This window comes from Polyodon spathula, chromosome 3 (genome assembly GCF_017654505.1).
Source record: "Polyodon spathula isolate WHYD16114869_AA chromosome 3, ASM1765450v1, whole genome shotgun sequence".
Classification (NCBI taxonomy): domain Eukaryota; kingdom Metazoa; phylum Chordata; class Actinopteri; order Acipenseriformes; family Polyodontidae; genus Polyodon; species Polyodon spathula.
Genome location: NC_054536.1, coordinates 72,181,170 through 72,202,320, shown reverse-complemented (window position 1 = coordinate 72,202,320; position 21,151 = coordinate 72,181,170). Strand labels below are relative to the sequence as shown.

The following is a 21,151-nucleotide window of genomic DNA, read 5'->3' as shown; positions in this document are numbered from 1 at the left end:
GTGTGTGTGTATGTGTGTGTGTCTATATATATATATATATATATATATATATATATATATATATATATATATATATATATATATATAATGTGTGTGCGTGGGTTTTAAGGTATGGGGTAATCATGAACATTAATTTTATAAAGTGATTAACACAGACATACATACGTGCTTATTCCTCAGTGTGCCATGGGTTTTCATCTAATTTATATTTCAAGGAGTCTAAAATTGTGTAATGCGTGAATTCCGTAGCTGTTAATTTTTTAAACCCTGACACTAGGCAGAGCAGCAAGAGGGTGCAAGCATCAAAATCCACCCGGTTAACCACATCAACAACGTCAATAAATTAGCTATACTGACGTGAGCATAAACATGGATGAACGAAAACTACCAAAACGTGAACGTATTTATAACGACAATTAACACATGTGTTATTAATTACTACTACGACTAATAATAATATTGTTATTATTATTATATAATTTAATAATAATAATAATAATAATAATAATAATAATAATAATAATAATAAAAACAGTAGCAATATGTATGTAACACAATATGGCAAGTTTAACTGGCCACAAATTATACACCCGGAGGAGTAACAGAAATTAGACTGTAATTTGTAATATGCCGCCATAGTGTCTTTAAAATGGTGAAACATGCAACTTGTTTTATAGTCACTTCAACGCAATATTATATTTAAGTTTTATTAGCTCGACCTTGTCATGTCCAAGCTCATCCATCTAAATATTAATAACCACAGACAAAACCGAATTGAATACTTCATTTGTCTTAAATTCAGCACACAAAGCAAGCAACAACTATGTTCTCGCGAGAAAGATCTCTTCCATGTTGCCACGTTCCAGTGCCGACAGGTGGGCGGTGCTGTGTAATTTCTAAAAATACAATTCAACCAAAATTCCTTCTCTTCGATGTGATTGGGCAGAATGTTCCATCACATCGAAAAATGTTCTTTTGACTGCAGTGGACTGGAGAGATCCAGCGCCAGTCAAAAAAGGATAACTGCGTGCTGGGGTGTTTGGTTGAAGAGGGGATACGGATTGGGTTTTCCTGGGATTCATTAGGATTGAGGAAGCAGGGCAGAGTTTGTCTTGGTTGGTACTTGCGAGGTTGCTGTTGTGCAGTAAGTTCTAATTCGTTATTAGTGTTGAAATAACATGGCTTCAAAGAAAAATGCAAGAGGACACAATGCGGGAACAAAAAAAGGTAGGTAGCGATCATGCATTTTTCTAAGGGATTTGCAGCCTTCATTATTTATATAATACTGTATGGCCTAAAAGTTATTCAGGCTGGTACAATGTATGTAGATTCATTCATTCACTCGCTAAATGTTGAAGATAACAATTTGCACTGCTCAAATGTTTGCATTCTCCGACCAACAACACCCACTCTTGTGTTTATACTCTTGTTATTGAACAGTAACAAATTTAATTAGAATGACAAAGCACACGATGAATACAATGTTTAACAAAAAAGCGCAATTTTGAAAGTTGTTAATTTATCAAACTAGACTTTTTTTTGCTCATATTAGTACGTAAGTTCAATAGATACCTAGGTCAAGTTCTGCAAAATCCACTTTGTGTGCCAGTGAATTATTGTAGATAAATATCTAACGTATTTATTCAATCGCATCACTATACACAAACAGCTAAGCCCAATGGTCTGCAATCTATTACTAAAACGGGCGGAATAAACAACAAAAGGACAGCTGTGAGGGAAGAAAGTCATTCAACACTCATTTTAACGGACATCCCGTTTTCCGTAGTGCTCACGTATCAAAGCGGAGAAATTTGTGGGTGGGGTTACACGTGGCTTTTATTTCGAATGCTTACAAAAAAAAAAAAAAAGTACCCACGACAAGATGGACCCATTACCCTCAACCATGTTAGTGATATTTTACTATCCCCTCATTTCTGAGGGGAATAAGGATCAGATGTTTGTACTTTTTAGCAGTGTTAAATAAATAAAATAAATGATATACTACAGTATATGATTGTATGGATACATCATATTAGTTTTGCATGATGGCAGATTGCTTTAGAATTCAACAATTACACGGCAAAATACTTGGTCATATGGAGAAAACAAACTGAGTTATTTAAAAATGAAGTAATTATTAAAAGCAGCAATCCTTTTCTTCAGATATATTTATATATAACACAATTCCGGAGAAACAAACACTTTCATATGCAAACTGCACGGTGCAAAACTTAACTTACAAACATAACGCAACAAAATAATATGATGCAATACTGTAGGTTTGATCCTCCAGGACTCCTGGATCGACAACTCTCCAATACTAATCTTCTGAATGAAAGAGAAAAGTGAGCTGAGCTGAGCGCACCTTGATTACGTAGCCACTGACCTCCCTCCCCTCTTCCTTCTCTTGTGGGTTGGGGATCTCGTGTACGTGTTGTATAGAAAAGTGGTTCTGGCTCACACTGCCTAAGATGGTGTTATCTTATCTTAGTGTGGCCTTTTGATCTTGTGTGCTTCCTATGTTATCTCTTGATCGCATCGGTTCCTCCAGCAATGTGCAATTGTGTTTATTCCTGCAGTCAAAATATTAAATGAAATCTTTCAATCTCGCATTTACCAGTTACCTCCTCTAATAATCTATTTTTAAAACTAAGTGTACAAATCTGCAAACACATGTATCTTATATTGCATTCAGACTTATTTCCATGTTCTAACATTTAATAAATGGAAAATCGAATTGAGCGTGCTGCTGGTGGTTGGGCATCCCTCACCAGCATCTTACTGGTTATTATTATTAGGCTGCTTTCATGCTCCATGGCAGTAGAACTAATATATTTAATAGATGGGGGTGTCATGCTCTACAACTGTTTAATTGAAACAGTTCCCTTGTACTGTATCTGGTATTTGTGCAGTGGTGCATTGTTAGAAATGACAATGTACGCATACACAAACAACTTGAGTACACATAATATGTACTGTAAACTTGTCGCTTGCTGTCCCCTCTGGGATTGCAACATCTGTGCATAGTTACAGCAATAGTTAACATTATTAACTTAACATTTTTTAGCCACATTGGAAAAACTTTAGACACTTAACAATACTATAAACAAGTTATAAACATACTGTTTCAGCAAGGCAAAAAGACATGTATTTTATCTGAAAACACGTAGATATTTAAATACCAGACTCTACCATTTACAATACATATTATATTTAAATTGCACTATAACTGATTCCCATTCAATAAATGCCAACCTTAGACCCAAGTGAAAAAAAATGTAATTACAGATTTCCTAAATTCTGAATAGGTTTGCAGAGATATTAATGTACTGCATTAATCCTTTACATTATTTTGACTGTGACTGTTTTCTTTCCACTACAAATGGTAAAGCTAAATTGTGCCTCGCAATCGCAGCTGTTGTTACACAAGATTGTACTAATGTGATTAATATTAGTAGGATTGTACAGCCACTAGTTTTAAAAAACAAACAAAAAACAAAAGTTTCTGTACCTTGTTCTTTCAGCCGCGATTTTGATTCAAACTCAATAAATCATAGTGTGAGACGAATACTTTTTAAAATAATAAATGTTTATTTTATTAAACGATTCCTCTTTCGAATCAACTCTTACTATTTCCAAAATATTTCAACACATTTTAAAGAGATAGTAAACAACGAAAAAACAAACAAACAAACAAACGAAGCTGTGATCTTGAAGCTCTATGTTTGCTTGCAGTCTGTGAAAACGTTCGGGTACTTTTGAAATCATGACTGCTTCACCTCCACGTTAGTATCACGGTCATAGTTTAGTTGTTTTCCTCAGGTAGTTGGTCTGTATAATTTGTTTTATAACTTTTTTCCCGTTTGGATGCAATGTGTTTTTTTTATTTTTTATTTTTTTTTTACAAGCAGAGCCATCCGCTTACTCTTTAATTGGAGGCTTTGTCCTCCCGCCAAACACAACGTTAATGGCATGCATATGTTACGTGATCAAGCTAAAGAGCTTTCATTGGGCAAAATGAAATCAAAGTGAAAGAGTCTGTACTGATTCATCTACTAGCACACGTTGAATGTGCTGGCAGTCTTGCACAAGTACATTTTTCAAAGCCTTCGCCACCATGGCAAGCTTCGGGAAAAATAGTTGAGCCACAAGGGGAAACGTTTCGGTTTTAATGGTGCAACAACCATATATATCGGAACGACAACAAAAGCAAAACTCCACAATCACATGATTACAGTAAAGTTTATTGGATTTTGTGATGTGAGGTGATGCACATACCTTTTTTTTAGTAATCAATGAGTAGCCTATATTATTTTAATTACAAATACAACTCCCATGCAGAAACTACTACTATGCAGTAGGCATAGGATTTATGTACAGTTTGCAGGGAAAAAAAAAAAGTTCAAGGGCAGTCAGTAATATTTTGTTTAGCGATGTTTAGTTTTAGAGAAAGCGAGTTTATTTTCAGCAGGCTACTTAGGTACACTATATTGTATGAAAAAAGTAAGAATTAATATTTTTTGAAGATGCAAGCCCACTTGTTTCAAAAAATAAATTACCAAGCGCTGTATGGATGTGAAGATCACAACCAAGTGTTTACAGTAACATAAGATCTGTTCATTTACATGCTCACTCAGCTACAAAATACCAATCTCATTTGCTGACCTACATAGCTACACGTAAATGCTTTGTGCATACACAACCAAACAATTTACAGATACTCGCGGATTGTATTTTCAGTGCATGACATACTGCATTTAAGGAAATAAACGCAGTGTCAAATCAAATGTGTTTTACATCCACTTCCAAGATTTCACAGACTTTTGTTCAAATTTACGATTTCCGTGATCTCCATGACAATCGTAGCCTACGGCACAAAACATTCAAATTTGAACACTTCCGGTTAAAGAAACAAAGGACTTCAGTTTTTAATAGAAAATAATATTCGTGCGTCTACATTGATGTCCCTTTAACATTGTAGTAATAAATACATTATTAACATTAGTAATTTCTATCTGAACTATTTTTCATTAGTGTTAACATTATGTCCAAAAGCAAAGCATTTTAATTAAATCTCAGAAATCCTGACTAATTTAACTATCGTACTAAATTCAGCTTCTTGTATAGTATTGCCGTATAATCCAAACACAACATGCTTTGAAACAAAAAGGTAAGATCGGTAGATTTAAAACAAAACAAAACAAAAAAAAAAAAACGTATTGCTTTATTTTTTAATGAAGAAACAATAAGCCTACTTCTGATTTGTTTTGTCCAACGCAAATGTAGAGGCCGAAAGTGTGTATCCTAGCAACGCTCTAGTGCATCTTACTAGCATTAAAAGAATCACACTCTTCACGCACTCAAGGATTTTAATGCAAACCGGCAACAGGAGACTTCAGACTGGGTTCTAAGTTGATGCATCGATTCACCAATATATAATCGAAGCTATGGAAGTTGAAGGACAAGTGATCAATTATATAGATATCATATCTCTCTCTCTCTCTCTCTCTCTCTCTCTCTCTCACTCACTCACTCACTTATACAGGCAATCCTCGCGCTTACGACACAGTTGGTTCCTGAAAGTCGCGTTGTAAGTTGAAGCGTCGTAAGTCGAAGCACATTTTCCCATAGGAACAATGTTATAAATTGGGGTTACGTTCCTGACTCTGGCCAGATAATAATATATTTTTACAAAAGTGACCCGTTATATTGTACTCGTGCAAATATTTATTTAACACTTTACACTCAGCCCGTTGGTTTCGGGGTGCTGGCGCCCTGGTGGTTACATATACAGCTCTGGAAAAAATTAAGAGATCACTGCAAAATTATCAGTTTCTCTGGTTTTACTATTTATAGGTATGTGTTTGGGTAAAATGAACATTTTTGTTTTATTCTATAAACTACTGACAACATTTCTCCCAAATTCCAAATAAAAATATTGTCATTTAGAGCATTTATTTGGAGAAAATGACAACTGGTCAAAATAACAAAAAAGATGCAGTGTTGTCAGACCTCGAATAATGCAAAGAAAATAAGTTCAGATTCATTTTTAAACAACACAATACTAATGTTTTAACTTAGGAAGTGTTCAGAAATCAATATTTGTTGGAATAACCCTGATTTTCAAGCACAGCTTTCATGCATCTTGGCATGCTCTCCACCAGTCTTTCACACTGATGTTGAGTGACTTTATGCCACTCCTGGCGCAAAAATTCAAGCAGCTCGGCTTTGTTTGATGGCTTGTGACCATCCATCTTCCTCTTGATCACATTCCAGAGGTTTTCAATGGGGTTCAGGTCTGGAGATTGGGCTGGCCATGACAGGATCTTGATCTGGTGGTCCTCCATCCACACCTTGATTGACCTGGCTGTGTGGCATGGAGCATTGTCCTGGAAAAACCAATCCTCAGAGTTGGGGAACATTGTCAGAGCAGAAGGAAGCAAGTTTTCTTCCAGGACAGCCTTGTACTTGGCTTGATTCATGGAAGAAAACTTGCTTCCTTCTGCTCTGACAATGTTCCCCAACTCTGAGGATTGGTTTTTCCAGCAGGACAATCAAGGTGTGGATGGAGGACCACCAGATCAAGACCCTGTCATGAATGGAAGCCTACTTCTTTTAAAACTCTTAAGACCTTTCAGCTATGTATTTTTGACATTATATTCCTTGAAAAAACATATTGGAAAGGGCCAAAATGAAATAATCAGAAATGCATCGAACTCATTTAACCGTCACTGAAGTCAAAATTTTAGAGTAAGATATGCGAGTGCTGACTAGTGCAGTATATTTTCCATAAAACACTGTAACCTTCTCTTTAACCTGTGATCTAAAATGGATGCCATATTGGGGTCATGTGACTTTTTGCTTTCCAGGATCCTTTCTTGCTAGTTATGTTATTAATCTGTTGCTGGCAGTGTCAAAGCCTTATATTTCACATAATCTGTGGTAGTAAGTTTGTATTGAGAGGAATGGTAGTTCCTCGCGCCAAGTTAGCAGCAAAGCTCTACTCTCTATACAGCAATGATAGTTTACATGTTTTCAGGGTATTGGTGCAGCAAAAGTAAATCGGCCAAAAACACCATTTCACTTTTAATTTGTAGTTCCCAACACTCGGGTGAAATGTAGAACAAAACTTAAATACCTGTTATACAGGAAGAGAAACAAGTCAGCAAAGTAAGGTAACAATGTCCTTTTTCTCCCAATGTATTTTTTTGCAGACCTAGGGCATTTTTATCCACGCACATATATTTTGCAGGAGATCCAAGTTTTAACCCTTAGCGGTCCATTCAGAGCTTGTCAGGCGCGTCAGGTCCAATTTATTTTAACATACTCCGTTTATTTTAGGCGCGCTGTTTAAAATATATTTTTCAGAGTTAAATGGGTTTAAAAGGCACTGCATAGCAAAGGACACTCAGTACTGCATCTGCAGCCCAGCCCCACCCCTTGTTCGCTGTATCACATACCTCTTCACAGTCGTGCATACTGATAAGTCCTCTCCTGATCACTCGTTTTATCACCAAACTCCTTAATAATGCGATCCAAGTTATTATTTTATTACTATAACCTCTCAAAAAGCTCTGCAAATGTCTTCTTTGTTTGTATCTCAAACGGCTTAATTCAGTCTCACTCGATCATTGAAAGGTTTTCGACTAGAGACCTGTGCTTGACACCTTTTTGGTGACACAGGACTACACCTTCCCTGTAGGTCATGGTCTGAAAAGCCCTAATTTGATTATTTGTTTATTTGTTAGTTATTATTGCCAGTTGACAATTGCTGTAAATTATAGCCAACTGGCAGGTATAAATAGTCATCTACCAGTCTACTCAAGACTGAGTAGAAGGAAACAGAAAGGGGTGCTCTGTGTCCGAGCAATCATTTGTAAGTACTGTGCTGTGTTTGTTTTTGTAAAAGCTGTAGGTTTATTTGTCAGGTAAACGGCTTAGCTGTCCTGCGGAATAAATTATGGGAAAACACAAGTGAGGAAGTCAGAATTAAAAGGTAAGAACTAAGTTTGGTTAGTTAAAGTAAACACATTTTGACTTCACTACTGCAGTATTATTACTATTAAACCAAAAAAATAAACCTGAAATAACGTGAAACGCCTTAATTGCACACAGATGGACTCCATTCAACTAATTATGTGACTTCTAAAGACAATTGTTTGCACCAGAGCTTATTTAGGTGTGTCATAGCAAAGGGGGTGAATACTTATGCAATTATTTTCTGTTTTTTAGTTAATTTAGAACAATTTGTAGATTTTTTTTCACTTTGAGCCACTGTATGTATGTAATTATATATATATATATAAAATAAACAGCAAGCATCCCACCATGCTGTAGCATTATTAACTGTGTATCAGCCTTTTATGTACTTGCAAAAAAAAAAAAAATTGTAGCCATTTAACATGTAATGGAATGAGGTTTCGTAGAACACTAATCTCTACACTTTTTTTTAAGCACTCTCTCACCAGACTACTGAGACAGACTTCAGCTAGTCATCAGTTTTGATTTGTCTCAAATGAACAGACCCTGGAATACATTTATGATAATGACCTAATATGACTGCCAAATTGGGGTCATGTGACTTGAACTACTCAACAATACCTGTATAATACTAGTAACACTAGAATTACCAAACATACATATATACCTAGAACTCCTGAAGCTGTCATTTTGATTGCTATATTAAAATGAAACAGCAACTCTGCCTTAGCGAGTTGAAAAAGCAGATCACGCTCAAAGTCTGAAACGTACCATGGGACACTAGGTTTGAAAAATATTCAGTTTTAAAATAAACTTGTCTTTTGACATGAATATTCAGGGAAGGTTTAATGCAGTGGTTCCCTCCCTTACGTCTTCTCTCCCTACACAGCTTCAGATAAAATGCAACTTCCCTGCCAGAATCCATGTGAGGAATGTGGCTGGGGCCTTGACTGAATAATTGATGATAAACAAAGAAATGGCATTAGTCTTCTAGTGTCCCACAATCCACTGCATCCAAAGAAATTTCTTTGGAAATGGGATGTGTGGTTTTTCTTAAGTTATTTTTTCTGTGTAACATTTTACAAATCTTGCATTTGTTACATTTATGTATTTTATTTACAACTGACTTTGTGTATACAGTATACCGTGAAATATATTCTAGTTGATGCATTTTATTTAGCAAACTTCGTAAACCACATTTTACTATTGTTACTGGTATGATGCACAGGAAATCAATTGCAATATGGTACTGTACTATTAGCAAAACATTATGCAAAAATGCATTTCCTAATTCCATGACATCGGTTGCAGTATTTCTTATAGGGTCTCATTGATTTACTGTGATCCACGACAAGCAGCTTGTACATGCTTTTCAGGAAGCCTGTATATTTCAGTATTAAAGTTTTAGTGGTCAATTGTTGTTATGTGGATGACTGACTTACTTTTTAAATGCAATACCTGTCTAATAACTCTTAACTGAATTATTCCTTGCAGCACAAACCTGTGCATTTCCCTAGCACAAGTTGCAACACGAACATTGCGTTTCTGGTGAGGACTTTTTAACTGGTAAATCCATGACTTTGCTGTGACCACTAATGCAGTACCGCTTGGGTTTTATAGGTTTTTTAAAACCTTGTTTTTGCATGAAGCCTGCTGAGAATTTTGCATGTAAAGAGTTTGGCCTACCTTGTAGCACAAATATGTCACACAGGTTACAGTGTGAATCATGTTTAAAAATGTGTTTAAGATAGAATTGGAAATGCAATTTGTGTATGTATGTATTTATTTATTAGCAACAGCCTTAGAACACTTTGCATTGTTTGTGTGTGTATGCAACTTCAAGGTCTGTTTACTGTAATATAAACATTACCAGGAGTGTAGTTTGTGAGCCTGAATTGTGGTGTATTTTGTGACATCTGTACTGTATCCTCTTGCTTTCATGTACTGAAAGAAAAAACAGGGATAAGGCATACAAAATATAAAGATTTGTGTTGGATTCCCAAATTTCTTTTGGGGAAGGGATTTCTAGAAATAAGTTTTAAAAACAGACCTAATACTTCTCAGTTAAGGATGAAGATTATTTGTCATTTAAAACTTAATATAACTTAAGTTATATAAATTACTGAATTGTGCAGCATTACAGTTCGTTAAGGTATTTAAAAAAGTCTAAGAAGATGTGCTTCTGTATACTGTAGTCAATTGGCCATAGATAGCAAGAGGAACTTTACAGAACTGCCCATACATGGTTGAAGAAAATCTTGGTGACACAGGCAAACTACTGTAGTTTTGGGGAAGAGCCAGTTTTTACTAGCATTACACAGTGGAGCCTCACAGTCAGGATTTTGTGTTCTTCGCCTTGCTGTGTCGAGTAGATAAAAACAGTCTGAACTAGAGCACTGAGGCGTACCAGCCTATAAAAGTAACCCATTATCTGTCACTTGGGATTTCTTTTGTTTCCATTCTGTGATGTACTATCTGCAGAGAGATTAAGAGAGACTGTTTTTGCATTTAGGTCACACTGTCTGTCCTGTCTGGATTTGGGATAGCAAACTGACTTGTTTGGGGAGGGGAGGGGAGGGGAGGGAAGGTACAGAGTCTTTCCATATGAGTGCCTAAATTTGTTTGGCTGGTAAAGAGGGCTGCTCTAAAAATACCCCGTTCAGTAAGCAGCTCCCGTTTCAGGTTCTAGCTGAGTTAGCTTTGCAAAACTGTCTATTGCAGACGCTTGCTCGGTCTGCGTGGCAGCAACCAGGGCATTTTTTTGCTTTTCTGTCTCTTACGGTTACATTTGAGGATATCTCTCTGAGATTTCTGCATGGATGGGGGAGTCTAGTGATACAGCAGAAGATACAGGTAGAATAATTAAGTGATTTTATAAACAACTGTAAAGGAACGTCTGTAGAGTAATTGTCATTTATTATGAGCAATTGCTAAATGCATGTACTGTTTATCATGACTAAATGCATGTACTTTTTAAAATTCTACTGATGATTGTTTAGCTGTATTTGTGAAGAGCTGACAAGGTCAATGAACAAGGTTATTATAGTTTGTGTCCCCATTTGTGCTGACCTGGCTCTCTTATTTTAAATGTGGTCTAAAAGATGCGTTTGCACGGCTTGCTGTATACGTAACCACACAGACCTGCTGTATAAGTTAGGGCTGGGTTTGTGTGCTGCGTACACAAAGTTTGTTACAGATACATTGTGTGGCTTGTAAAATAGTTTACATATACGTTATGGAACTGTATTTAAGAATGTATTGTATTGTACCTTAATGAATCTGACCATGTTGTTTGCATTTTGTATTCTCTTTTACTCCCTCACAACTTGGAGATCTCCAGCTGCTGCAAGTATAGCAATAGCATGCCTTTTTGGCTTTCAAAGTAAATAGTTGCTAGCAAAGGGAGTGTACAGTCAGTGAGGTCTGCACAGAAGACATTAATAAACTTTGAAAGTTAACAAGACATTGAGAATAAATGGCACTTCTGTATGTGCGTACAAAGATTGAATGTGTTTTTTATTTCTGTGACTTAATTTGATTTACATATGTGGACGATTTAGTTGGAGTCATTTTTAGAATTCAGGTAGGCCTATGTGCTACAGTACCATTAATTCGTTCTTTGTGGATCTTCTTTTCTTTGTTTTTCTCGGTTACTTTGTTCTTCGTCTTAAAATTACTGTAGATCCTGCCAGTTTCAGCTATAAATGGAGTCTTAGGCCTTCTAATTATATAATTTAGACAGGGCTCTACACCAAACTTTTCTTTTAGGTGTACGTGAAGAAATTTAGGGGCACACAAAAAAAAATAAAATTAAAAAATTGCTCAAATGTTTTGAATATCTAAAATCTTTTTTTTTTTCTTGAGCAGTTTAATACTTTTGTATCAACAAAATCATATATCAAGTAGAATCATAATTTCTATGCTGCTGAACATCTCCAAATGTTTTCCTCCTTTTACATGACATAAAATTGCCAGGTAATGAGTGGAACTCGCTTTGGCTGCTAGTTGATTTTTAATTCCGTCAGCGTTTTGACCGATCATTTCTGCACATTGCACGTCACTAAGGTATGCTGGGTTGATGTTTTTTTTTTTTTTATGCAGCAAAATTAGTGGACCAGATTTTGTAAGCCGTATTTCTTCTTTTGCAATACACTATGCAATGTTAATTTTTTTTTATTTAACTGCCTCCTAGCATCTTCCTCAGAATGTGCTACAGTGCACTATTTATAACAATTCTGATCTAAGAGTCAACCACATAGTGATCAAAACCACTGGGACAAAATCACTTGTATACTAGCCAATATAAAATAATCCACTTGTAAGAATCAAGCAATCTGCTTATAAGAATAATTTTGTGGCAAACTGATTACATGTAATATGATACTGTATCGCGTGCAATGACATGTAAACCAATAAAGCTGTTTGTGAATTTTCACATCTCGCGTGATTAGGCACGTGAGCAGTGTGGATCGTGCAGTGATGCAGGAAATGCTGCATTGTTTGTAATCAAACGTGACTGCGCTGATGCATTGTGCAGGTATGTTTTTTTTTTTTGTGTTCTGTTAGTGAAGATTTGTTTCAATGAAGTTATACCATATACAGCAATGTTATTGTGTGATATGCATGTAGAGGGAGTGGGATTGCTTCGTGGTGAGAATAGGGTGGGGGGGGGGGGTTGCAGAGCTTTGCATCTCAGCTAAATGACAAACTGTGAGATTTGCATTGCAACAGAAAATAAGTAAGCCACAGATGCTTAGTTGTAGTCCTGACAGTAAAATACTCTAATGTAATATAATTTTAATTCAAAGGCCATTACATGTAAGTTAAAGTAGGCACCCTCATGAGACTATTGTGTCTCAAGTATACTGTAGTAAAATAGGATTCTGCAGCCTTGAGTAAACAATCATGGTCATATAACAAGTTGCTTACCCACAAGGACTTGTTTTAATTGTTTTGATGTATTGTCCTCAGTGATTGAGCTCAGTGTTGAGCTGACTTGCAGAGGTGCTTTTGCTAATTGTAATGTGGCAGAGGTCAATGTAAATGATCAGGCTGGAGTCTTGATTTACAGTTTAAAATTGGTGATGGTTTTATTTTTATTTTTTTACAGTGCGTTGGGGAAACAACCACTCCTAAAACAAAATAAACCTAGCTTTCAGTTGGAGCACTAACTAAACAATACTTTGTTTGGTCCTTGTGCATATATGCGGAAACTCATGACATCTAGTGGTCAACCCGTTACACTGCAGGGAACAAAGATTTAATTCTTAGCTAATTCCAATATGCGGCACTGGGATGCATATAACCATTCGTGTTTTTCCAGTTTTGTGTTAACTAGACTTAGATAGATAGATAGATAGATAAACTACATGGCGATGGAAGTTGAGTAAAGGCAGCCTTCTGTTTATACACAAAGTATGCCACTTGGCAGTTGAAAGAATGAAGTATAGCCTAGTTGTTCATTTTGTGCTCTTGGTGTGGTAATAAATTTGTTTTTAAACGACTCAGTGATGAGCAACTCTTGAGATTTAAGATTAAATTTTTGTAACTGGTATGCAGAAAGCTTTCAAATTTCAGTATTACAGTGGCATATCTGGATACAGTATCTTCCTTTGCCTGTGATGCGGAAGGGGTCTGGGCATCTGGCATCCATGTCACACCCTTTGCTTAGTCTTACATATAACTCAGTTGGTTTGGGAAGGATAGACTTTAAAAACAATTACTCAGTTATTGTTGTGTATAGTGCTGTACATAATCTACAATTGCTGAGGCCACGATAGCAGATTGTTGATTTAAAAAAAATAAGTGCATCTGCAAAATCCACTGAATGTGTCAAAGTGAAAATACACTTAGACTTAAAAAAAACAAACAAACAAAAAAAACATTCAGCATACTCTCTCTAGTTTGAAGAAAAAAAAAATTCTAATGTTTTCACTTTTTTAGATGGGAAGCACGTAGGAAGCAAGAATGGGAAGAAAGGGGAAGGCCTGATGGGGAGCTCATTCTTCACGTGGTTTATGGTAATCACATTATTGGGAGTGTGGACCTCAGTTGCAGTTGTTTGGTTTGACCTGGTAGATTATGAAGATGTCCTAGGTAAGTATTTAAAAAAAAAAAGCTTCAAAATTGTGTATTTATATGTTGGATAAAATATGGCTGTTTTTACCATTGTGCAACATGAAAGATGTCTTGTGCATTCAGTGTTTCTGTAAATAATATGTTGCAATATAAATTTCCTATTTAGTCAAATACCTTAACAAGTCATGTTTTTATTTTTAGGTGTTCCTGGTGATAAAGGATTGTTTTGTAGAACTTTTTGCTACTAATGTTGTTGTTGTTGTTTGCTGTGTTACTAACCTGTAATATCTTGTGTTTTTATTGTTTTATTATTGTGCATGCAGCCAGAGCAAAGGACTTCCATTATAACATATCAGAGGTATTACAAGGTAGGCTATACATTACAGATGAATACCATAACTAAACATTTCTTCAATTTTGTTCTTCAGCACTTGACCTTTTCTTTCGCTCTTTGTAACTTCAACACAACTTCGGGGGTCTGCAGGAGACATTTTTTTATTTTTGTTTGTGTAAAAGAATTCTGCTGGAGTTGCCTTTGTTTTGTTGTTAGTGTGCACTTCAACCTCTACAATAAGCCAGCTGATGGAGGCTGCACTGTAGTTGACCACAACCATAATTATAGCTCTCAAACCAAAGGATCACATTTTTTCAAAGAAAACAAAATAATTAAAAAGATAATGAAAAAGCACTGTTGTTGGTTTCTTTTAACAGTCTACAAAAGCTACCAGCGAACAAAACCTTTATAACCTGGCCTAAACTCATGAGATCAAGCTTTCTGAATGGAGCCCACTGAATAGTCTTAAAATATTAACCTTTTAAATATGCACCGTCATTTTCAGATACAGTCTCGCACAGATGGGCTTTGATGCATTCCACACACTTTATCATACCTGTAATGAGTTTGTTGTGTTAAATACTCCTTCGATTTAACATGCACTGATCTAGCGACCCAGTTGTTGGTTCTTAACACCACATTCCCCTGCATACTTCATATAGCAATAAACAGTGTACAGTACACTATGAACTCTGCCTTGGAGCATGATTTTTGTGAATGTGAATAGTCCCAACATATTAAAAGAAGAAAAAATAAAATACCTTCTCATATACAGTTGTTGACAGATGGTTTGTGTGACACCTGTACAGTATTCAGGTTACCTGTATGATCAATAATGGTTCACTCTTTAAAAGGTTGAGACTGGGGAAAACTGACTGAATAGTACACCCTTTACTATAACCTTACTATATATTTCTTTCCTTTTTATTAGGTAAACTTGGAGTTTATGATGCTGATGGGGATGGTGACTTTGATGTGGAGGATGCCAAAGTATTGCTAGGCAAGTGCTTCGTTTTGACCTTTTCTTGCATATGATAAAGTGGGTGAAATTAGTTTTCCCAAGTGTTATTTTTTTATTCTTTTCAGCATGAATGACTTTGGTTTACTTCTGCATTAAAAATAAATAAATAAAACGTGTGTGTGTGTATATATATATATATATATATATATATATATATATATATATATATGTGTGTGCATTGCATTTAGCCCACCTAGTTTGTTGCTTTTTCTTGTTTTGGATGTGCATGAGTAAAGTCTAAATTTGAATTCCAGTTTAAAGTAACTAAAAATAGTTAAACTGACAGCATGCAAGTTCATGTGGTGTTTTGTATATTTATTTTTAATTAAGTGTCATTATGAAGGTTTTTTTTTTTTTTAATAATTATTTTAATGGCATTGGGCCAGCTTTATCATGATCTTTTACACTACGGTGCAATTGGTACTAATTTCTGTGAAATGAAGATAAAGTTTTACTGAAATGTTACAGCATCAAACAATTTGGCCCTACTTTTGAGTTGTTAAAATAACCGAGTAGTTTACTTGTTTTGTAACTATCCTAAGTTTTATTTTACTTCATTAAACTGGTGAAGATTGCATTTTAGTGTGAACACCATGATACAGGAAGTCCATTGGCTCCGATTCGTAAACTTGTGCTTTAAGTCTCTTTTAGATGTCCGTAATAAAGTTAGTTAATCAAAACAGTTTTACGCTGTTGGTTTCTTCAAATTGTCTACAAAAGACAGCACAACTTTATACCCCCACCCCCCACCCCCTTAAACTCATGAGATCATACTTTCTGAATCCAGTGAATGTTCTTAATCTTAAACTTTCAAATACGTACCATCATGTTCGGATATAGCTGCACACCAGTGTACAAGACGCTCTGATGCATTCCGTGCACTTCTTCTCATTCCTATAGTGAGTTTGTTGTATTACACGCTCCTATAGATAACCCGCACTGTTTTAGTGATCCCGGTATCAGTTCTTAACACACTTTTATTCCTCTGGATACTTCACATAGCAACAAGCTGCATACAGAAGGCTACTACTTCTGCCTTATAGCAGGAAAAAGCTGATCAAGTTCAAATTCTGCAACACACTATGGAGCATTTTAGATTTTTTTTATTTTGTTTTGTGAAGTATGTTTGAAAAGTTTTAAAAACTTCCCTTTTGAAAGTAATAGTAAGGTTTTTTCAATTTTAATTCGTATTTCATGAAAAATGGTTAAATAGAGGTTTATGATGTATTTTTTTTTTTTATCACATATGAAAAGGAGTGAAATATAAATATTTGGGCAAAATAATACAATTATTATGTTGCCCAATTCAAAACACAAGCTTGTTGAATTTTACAATTATTATATGTGTTTAAAAGATAATCCTTTTTTATATTGCATAGCTGTTCGCAAAGACTTTTCAAACATTTCTTGTAAATAAAATAAAAACAGTGTTAAAGATCTCCCAAAATATGGGATTTTACATTGAGGTTATGTAATCAAACGTTAAATCACAATTATTTGTAATCATTTTTTAAGTAACTATTAAACTATTTTCTTTAACTTGTGATATTGTTTTTTGTTTAGGCTAGCTAATCAGCTGTGCATTTTCATATGGACATAACCAAATTGTGAAATGAAATAAACTTTGACAATGTAAAATATAGTTGATTTATTTTATATGAACTTTTTTTTCACTAGTAGTAGCTTCTAACATTTACAAACTAAAACAGCATTAAGCATTTTTTTTTTGCTATGTATACTGTAATGAAAATAGTAATGCAATTTTGTGTTTTTACTACCATCAGTTCTCGCACACTTTCCAGGAAGCCTGTATATTTCAATATTGAAGTTTGAGTGGCGTCTTCTGCTTTCATCTCAGCTGTGCTCTGGCATCATACACACCTCGCACTAGAACTATGCAGGCAACACATTCATGCACTCCAGAGTTTATTGTGCATGCCTGATTTGAAAAACAGAACATGCTTCGATGTATTTCACACACCCCTTTATCATCCTCAGTAATATGTAAGTAACTGCGTTATACTCTGAAAACTACCGTAGTTGCACACTGTATAACTATATCCAGCACAAAGCAATACACTTTATAATTTTCAATGGGAAGCAGACAATTCTACTGTTGCACTGCAATACCCTGGTGTGAGATATGTGAAAATGCCCTGCCCTACATTGTCCTGAATTATGGGCTTGTAGCTAGCAGAGTTTAGATTTACCTACCAAATAATCAGGGGTCTGCAGTTCAGAAAAAAAAAAGAAGCAAACAAGCATGTAAGTGATCGAAAGTTCTGTTGATTGAGAACTTGGCATGGTGTTCTTTGTTAAGTGCACTGCAGTGTATTGTCATCTGTTTATACTTTTTCTTTTGCTAACTTTGATATCTGGCTTAGAACTTTGTGCTGTATCCCCTTTCCTGTATTACCACTTTCCTTTTTCTCTTTCCTTTTTATTTTGATGTAGGCCTGAGCAAAGATGACAGTAATGTGAATTTAGATTCCTTTGAGGAAATCCTTAATATTTTAGCAGAGGAGGGCTCCGATTGGTTTTATGGCTTCCTCACCTTTCTCTATGATGTAATGACTCCTTTTGAAATACTAGAAGATGAAGAGAGTGAAGCTGCTGAGGATGTTGGTGGTACGTCACAGAACACAGGGGTTCAGGGAAAAAAGACTTGCGTGATTTTAGATTTACAAAACCAATAGTAAACTGCCCCAACACCCTCCCTGTTCTAAACAAAACTAAAAAAAAACAAAACCCACAAACTTCCAGAAGACCTAGTTGGCTTTCTTAGCTTCGTGAACAAGCCCCTGTTGTCTTCAAGGAGTAAAAATCTGATAACTGCTGTCAAGGAAACTAATGTTAAGTTATAAGGAGAACAGAGTCAATTCTACTGTACCATCCCCTGGGGACTTCTGGCGGTGGTGTTTGCAATAGGGAGTATTAATATTTTATACATTGGCGTGATCCGTGTGTGTGTCTTATGTATTTACTGCTTTGCATTTATTGTCTGCATCCCCCCCCCCAAAAAAAATAATAATTAAATGCTAACTGTAGAATGTGACTAATAAATATAACTATGGTGTGTTGGCCTTGTTTCACATATTCTAATCTTGCTTGTCCTCTATACTGTAAACAGAAAAGCCACCTCCTATAGTTCTGTATTGCATTCCTGAAAGAACAGCATTGTCTAGTACACCTTCTGTATTTATTATGAATTTAAAAACTTTAGATTATTTTGAAATTCCTTTAGTTGGCAGATATTTATACCTTATTGTTATCCACACTTTGATAAAATGGTTTATTTATTTATTTTTCATTTCATGTAGTACTATATCCATTTTAGAGCTGTATTGTGGACTTCCCAGGGCTAACACACTGAAACTAATATCTATTAATCTATTAAATAAGTCTCTTGAGCAGTTGTTACATATTGTTTTCAGTATAACACACCAAGGACTTTTGACATACACTTGGAATGTAATTAGCAGAGATACAGTTCATCTGCTTAAATGAAACATGCTTAGCAGTGCTTTCATATTTCCTGTTATGTATTTTTATACAGGACCAAAAATAGATTCTTTAATTTTGGTGAGGCTAATTGGTGCTTACCAGTGAGTTGTAGTATATTGTCACATGGTGAGGAAGGCATCTAGCCGCTACGCGTCTGTGCTTGCGTGTTTGCCGCTTATTTAAAAAAAATAAATAAATAATAATAAAAAAAAGAAATAAATCATCTTTTTTAAAGCTGTGAAGCGAGTGCTGGTCTTCTTACCACAGAGTATATTGGCAGTTAAATTTGTGTGCTTTTTTAGTTTTTTTTCCTAAAATATTTTTCAACTTGCAAGTGTGGAACACACGTTCAAGTATTCATCTTTCAATCTTCTGTATTCAGAGAAATTAAAAGAAAACATTTAGAGTTTTCCCAAAAAAGTATCACAAAAAAGACTTGTGTGAACATAAAATCATAACATATGGATGTTTTAACCATTCAGCTTGACTTGTCTCAATTGCATGGTATGAGGTAGTATGGTACAACGCGTAGGGCTTGCCAAGCATGAGCTTGATCTAAATTCACTAATAATGGTCACTAAATGGACACCAACCGGTTTGTCATTCCCAGAAATTACAATTCATGACACTTTTATAATGTATAAAAGGTGTTGGAAATTTGTAACCTGAACCCCAGATATCTGTGGCGGCCTTCAACATCAGATTATTTAAAGACTGATTACTAGTGATGTGTATTGGTGAAAGGTGTGCGGGCGAATATTTATACCATCAAAAAAAGTACAACAGAGCATCTGTGGCAATTTGCCACGTACTGAAGAATAATCATTCTTTTAGTTAAACTAGTTATAGGATGCACATTCCTGCCTACTTTTTCAGTATACTTCAGACTGTAAAATGACTGCTATTCAAATGAGACACAATCTAAGTTTACTGAATTTGTAGTTGGCATGCTAGTATGGTGACGCAAAATACAGCACATGAATAATATTGACAGCTTAGCTGGTCATCCAGTATATCGACAACTGAACACAACGTCTTTAAATTAGACAAGTGGTAGTTGTATAGTTTTCTTCATTTTCATGTTTTGAATCTTCTTTTTTTTCTCCTCAAATTCCAGTACAAAAGGGAAGGACACTTGAATATTTGCATCTGCCTTTCGCATCTTGAGAGGCAATGTGTGCTTGTAAAGCCAGTCAATTACAGTACTTTGTCTTCTTGGCTTTCCGATGTGGTGATTTTAGTGTTACACTGTGTCAATATGTAGAATGCAAAATCATGGATTGTTAGACTTGTCCATTCCAATGTAGATCAATGTGTTTTGCTATTTTCCTCTTAATATAGGAAACATGTTGGTTGTATCTGTTGCATCACTGTTTGGCCCTATGCTTTTTACAAATATATATAAAAAAAAAAAAACTCTACATTTACACACATAGACCTTCCATGATTTAATGAGGCTGTTTCCTGAAATTAAATGCCCTACCAAAGTATCTGGCTTTATTTTATTTTTTTATTTTTTATAAAAGAACCATGGCAACTATGGTACTTGTTTGAGGCAAATTGGAGATGCAACTACCAGCAATTTTGTGCATGTTACATTTTTAATTGTAATGGCTGTAGTGGATTCACAATTAATTCAGGTGTGTTTTTTTTTTTTTTTTTTTTTTTTGTAAAACCGTCTGAGACAAAATTGTTTGATTTCACATGAAAAATTGAATAGTATTTGGATTTCCAAAGTAAAACCCAAAACTGAAGAAAGAAAACCTAATTCATTGTCTACAGCAATTGATTTCAGTAAGACTGTTTTGTTGCCAGTTATCCATACACTGCTCATCTGCACATCTTTGGGTTCTGCACATTGGGAATAAATAGAATTCACTCAGGTTAACCACCCGCAGCAACAATTATTTACACTCAGATATTATGACCCTGTTTTACTAGTTTGTAACCTGCTTTCTCTTAAACACCAGACGAGAAGCCAGAAGGAGTTGCTAAGAGAAAAGTGAAAATGAAAGGTAACTTGCTATATCGCTTTTTTAATCTGTATTGATGGAAAAAGTGACTGCAAAGCCTGTGTGGACTGAATTTTATAAGCATGATTTGCATTAATTATTATTTGTAATGGTTGCAGGGATTTACCGTTAATTCTGGCCTGTACTTTGTTTTTATTTTTTTTTGTAAAACTGCGTAAGGCAAAGTTGTTTGATTTCACGTGAAAAATTGAATAGTACTTG

At 35.3% G+C, this 21,151-nt stretch overlaps 1 protein-coding gene across 10 annotated transcripts in view; it reads left to right on the top strand.

Moving 5' to 3' along the window:
• Nucleotides 1-1,001: 1,001 nt before the first annotated feature.
• Nucleotides 1,002-21,151, top strand: part of LOC121313375 (aspartyl/asparaginyl beta-hydroxylase-like) — an 83,382-nt gene continuing 63,232 nt past the window's right edge. For 7 of the 10 annotated variants that reach the window (XM_041245829.1, XM_041245828.1, XM_041245826.1 and 4 more), the window contains exons 1-4: nt 1,003-1,227; nt 13,924-14,076; nt 14,382-14,426; nt 15,324-15,392. In XM_041245829.1, coding sequence (XP_041101763.1) covers nt 1,179-1,227; nt 13,924-14,076; nt 14,382-14,426; nt 15,324-15,392 — 316 coding nt within the window. In that variant the 5' untranslated portion in view covers nt 1,003-1,178. Of the gene's footprint in view, nt 1,228-10,618; nt 10,834-13,923; nt 14,077-14,381; nt 14,427-15,323; nt 15,393-21,151 lie in introns of those variants that run through there. The other 3 variants (XM_041245830.1, XM_041245821.1, XM_041245824.1) reach the window with 3 other exon arrangements.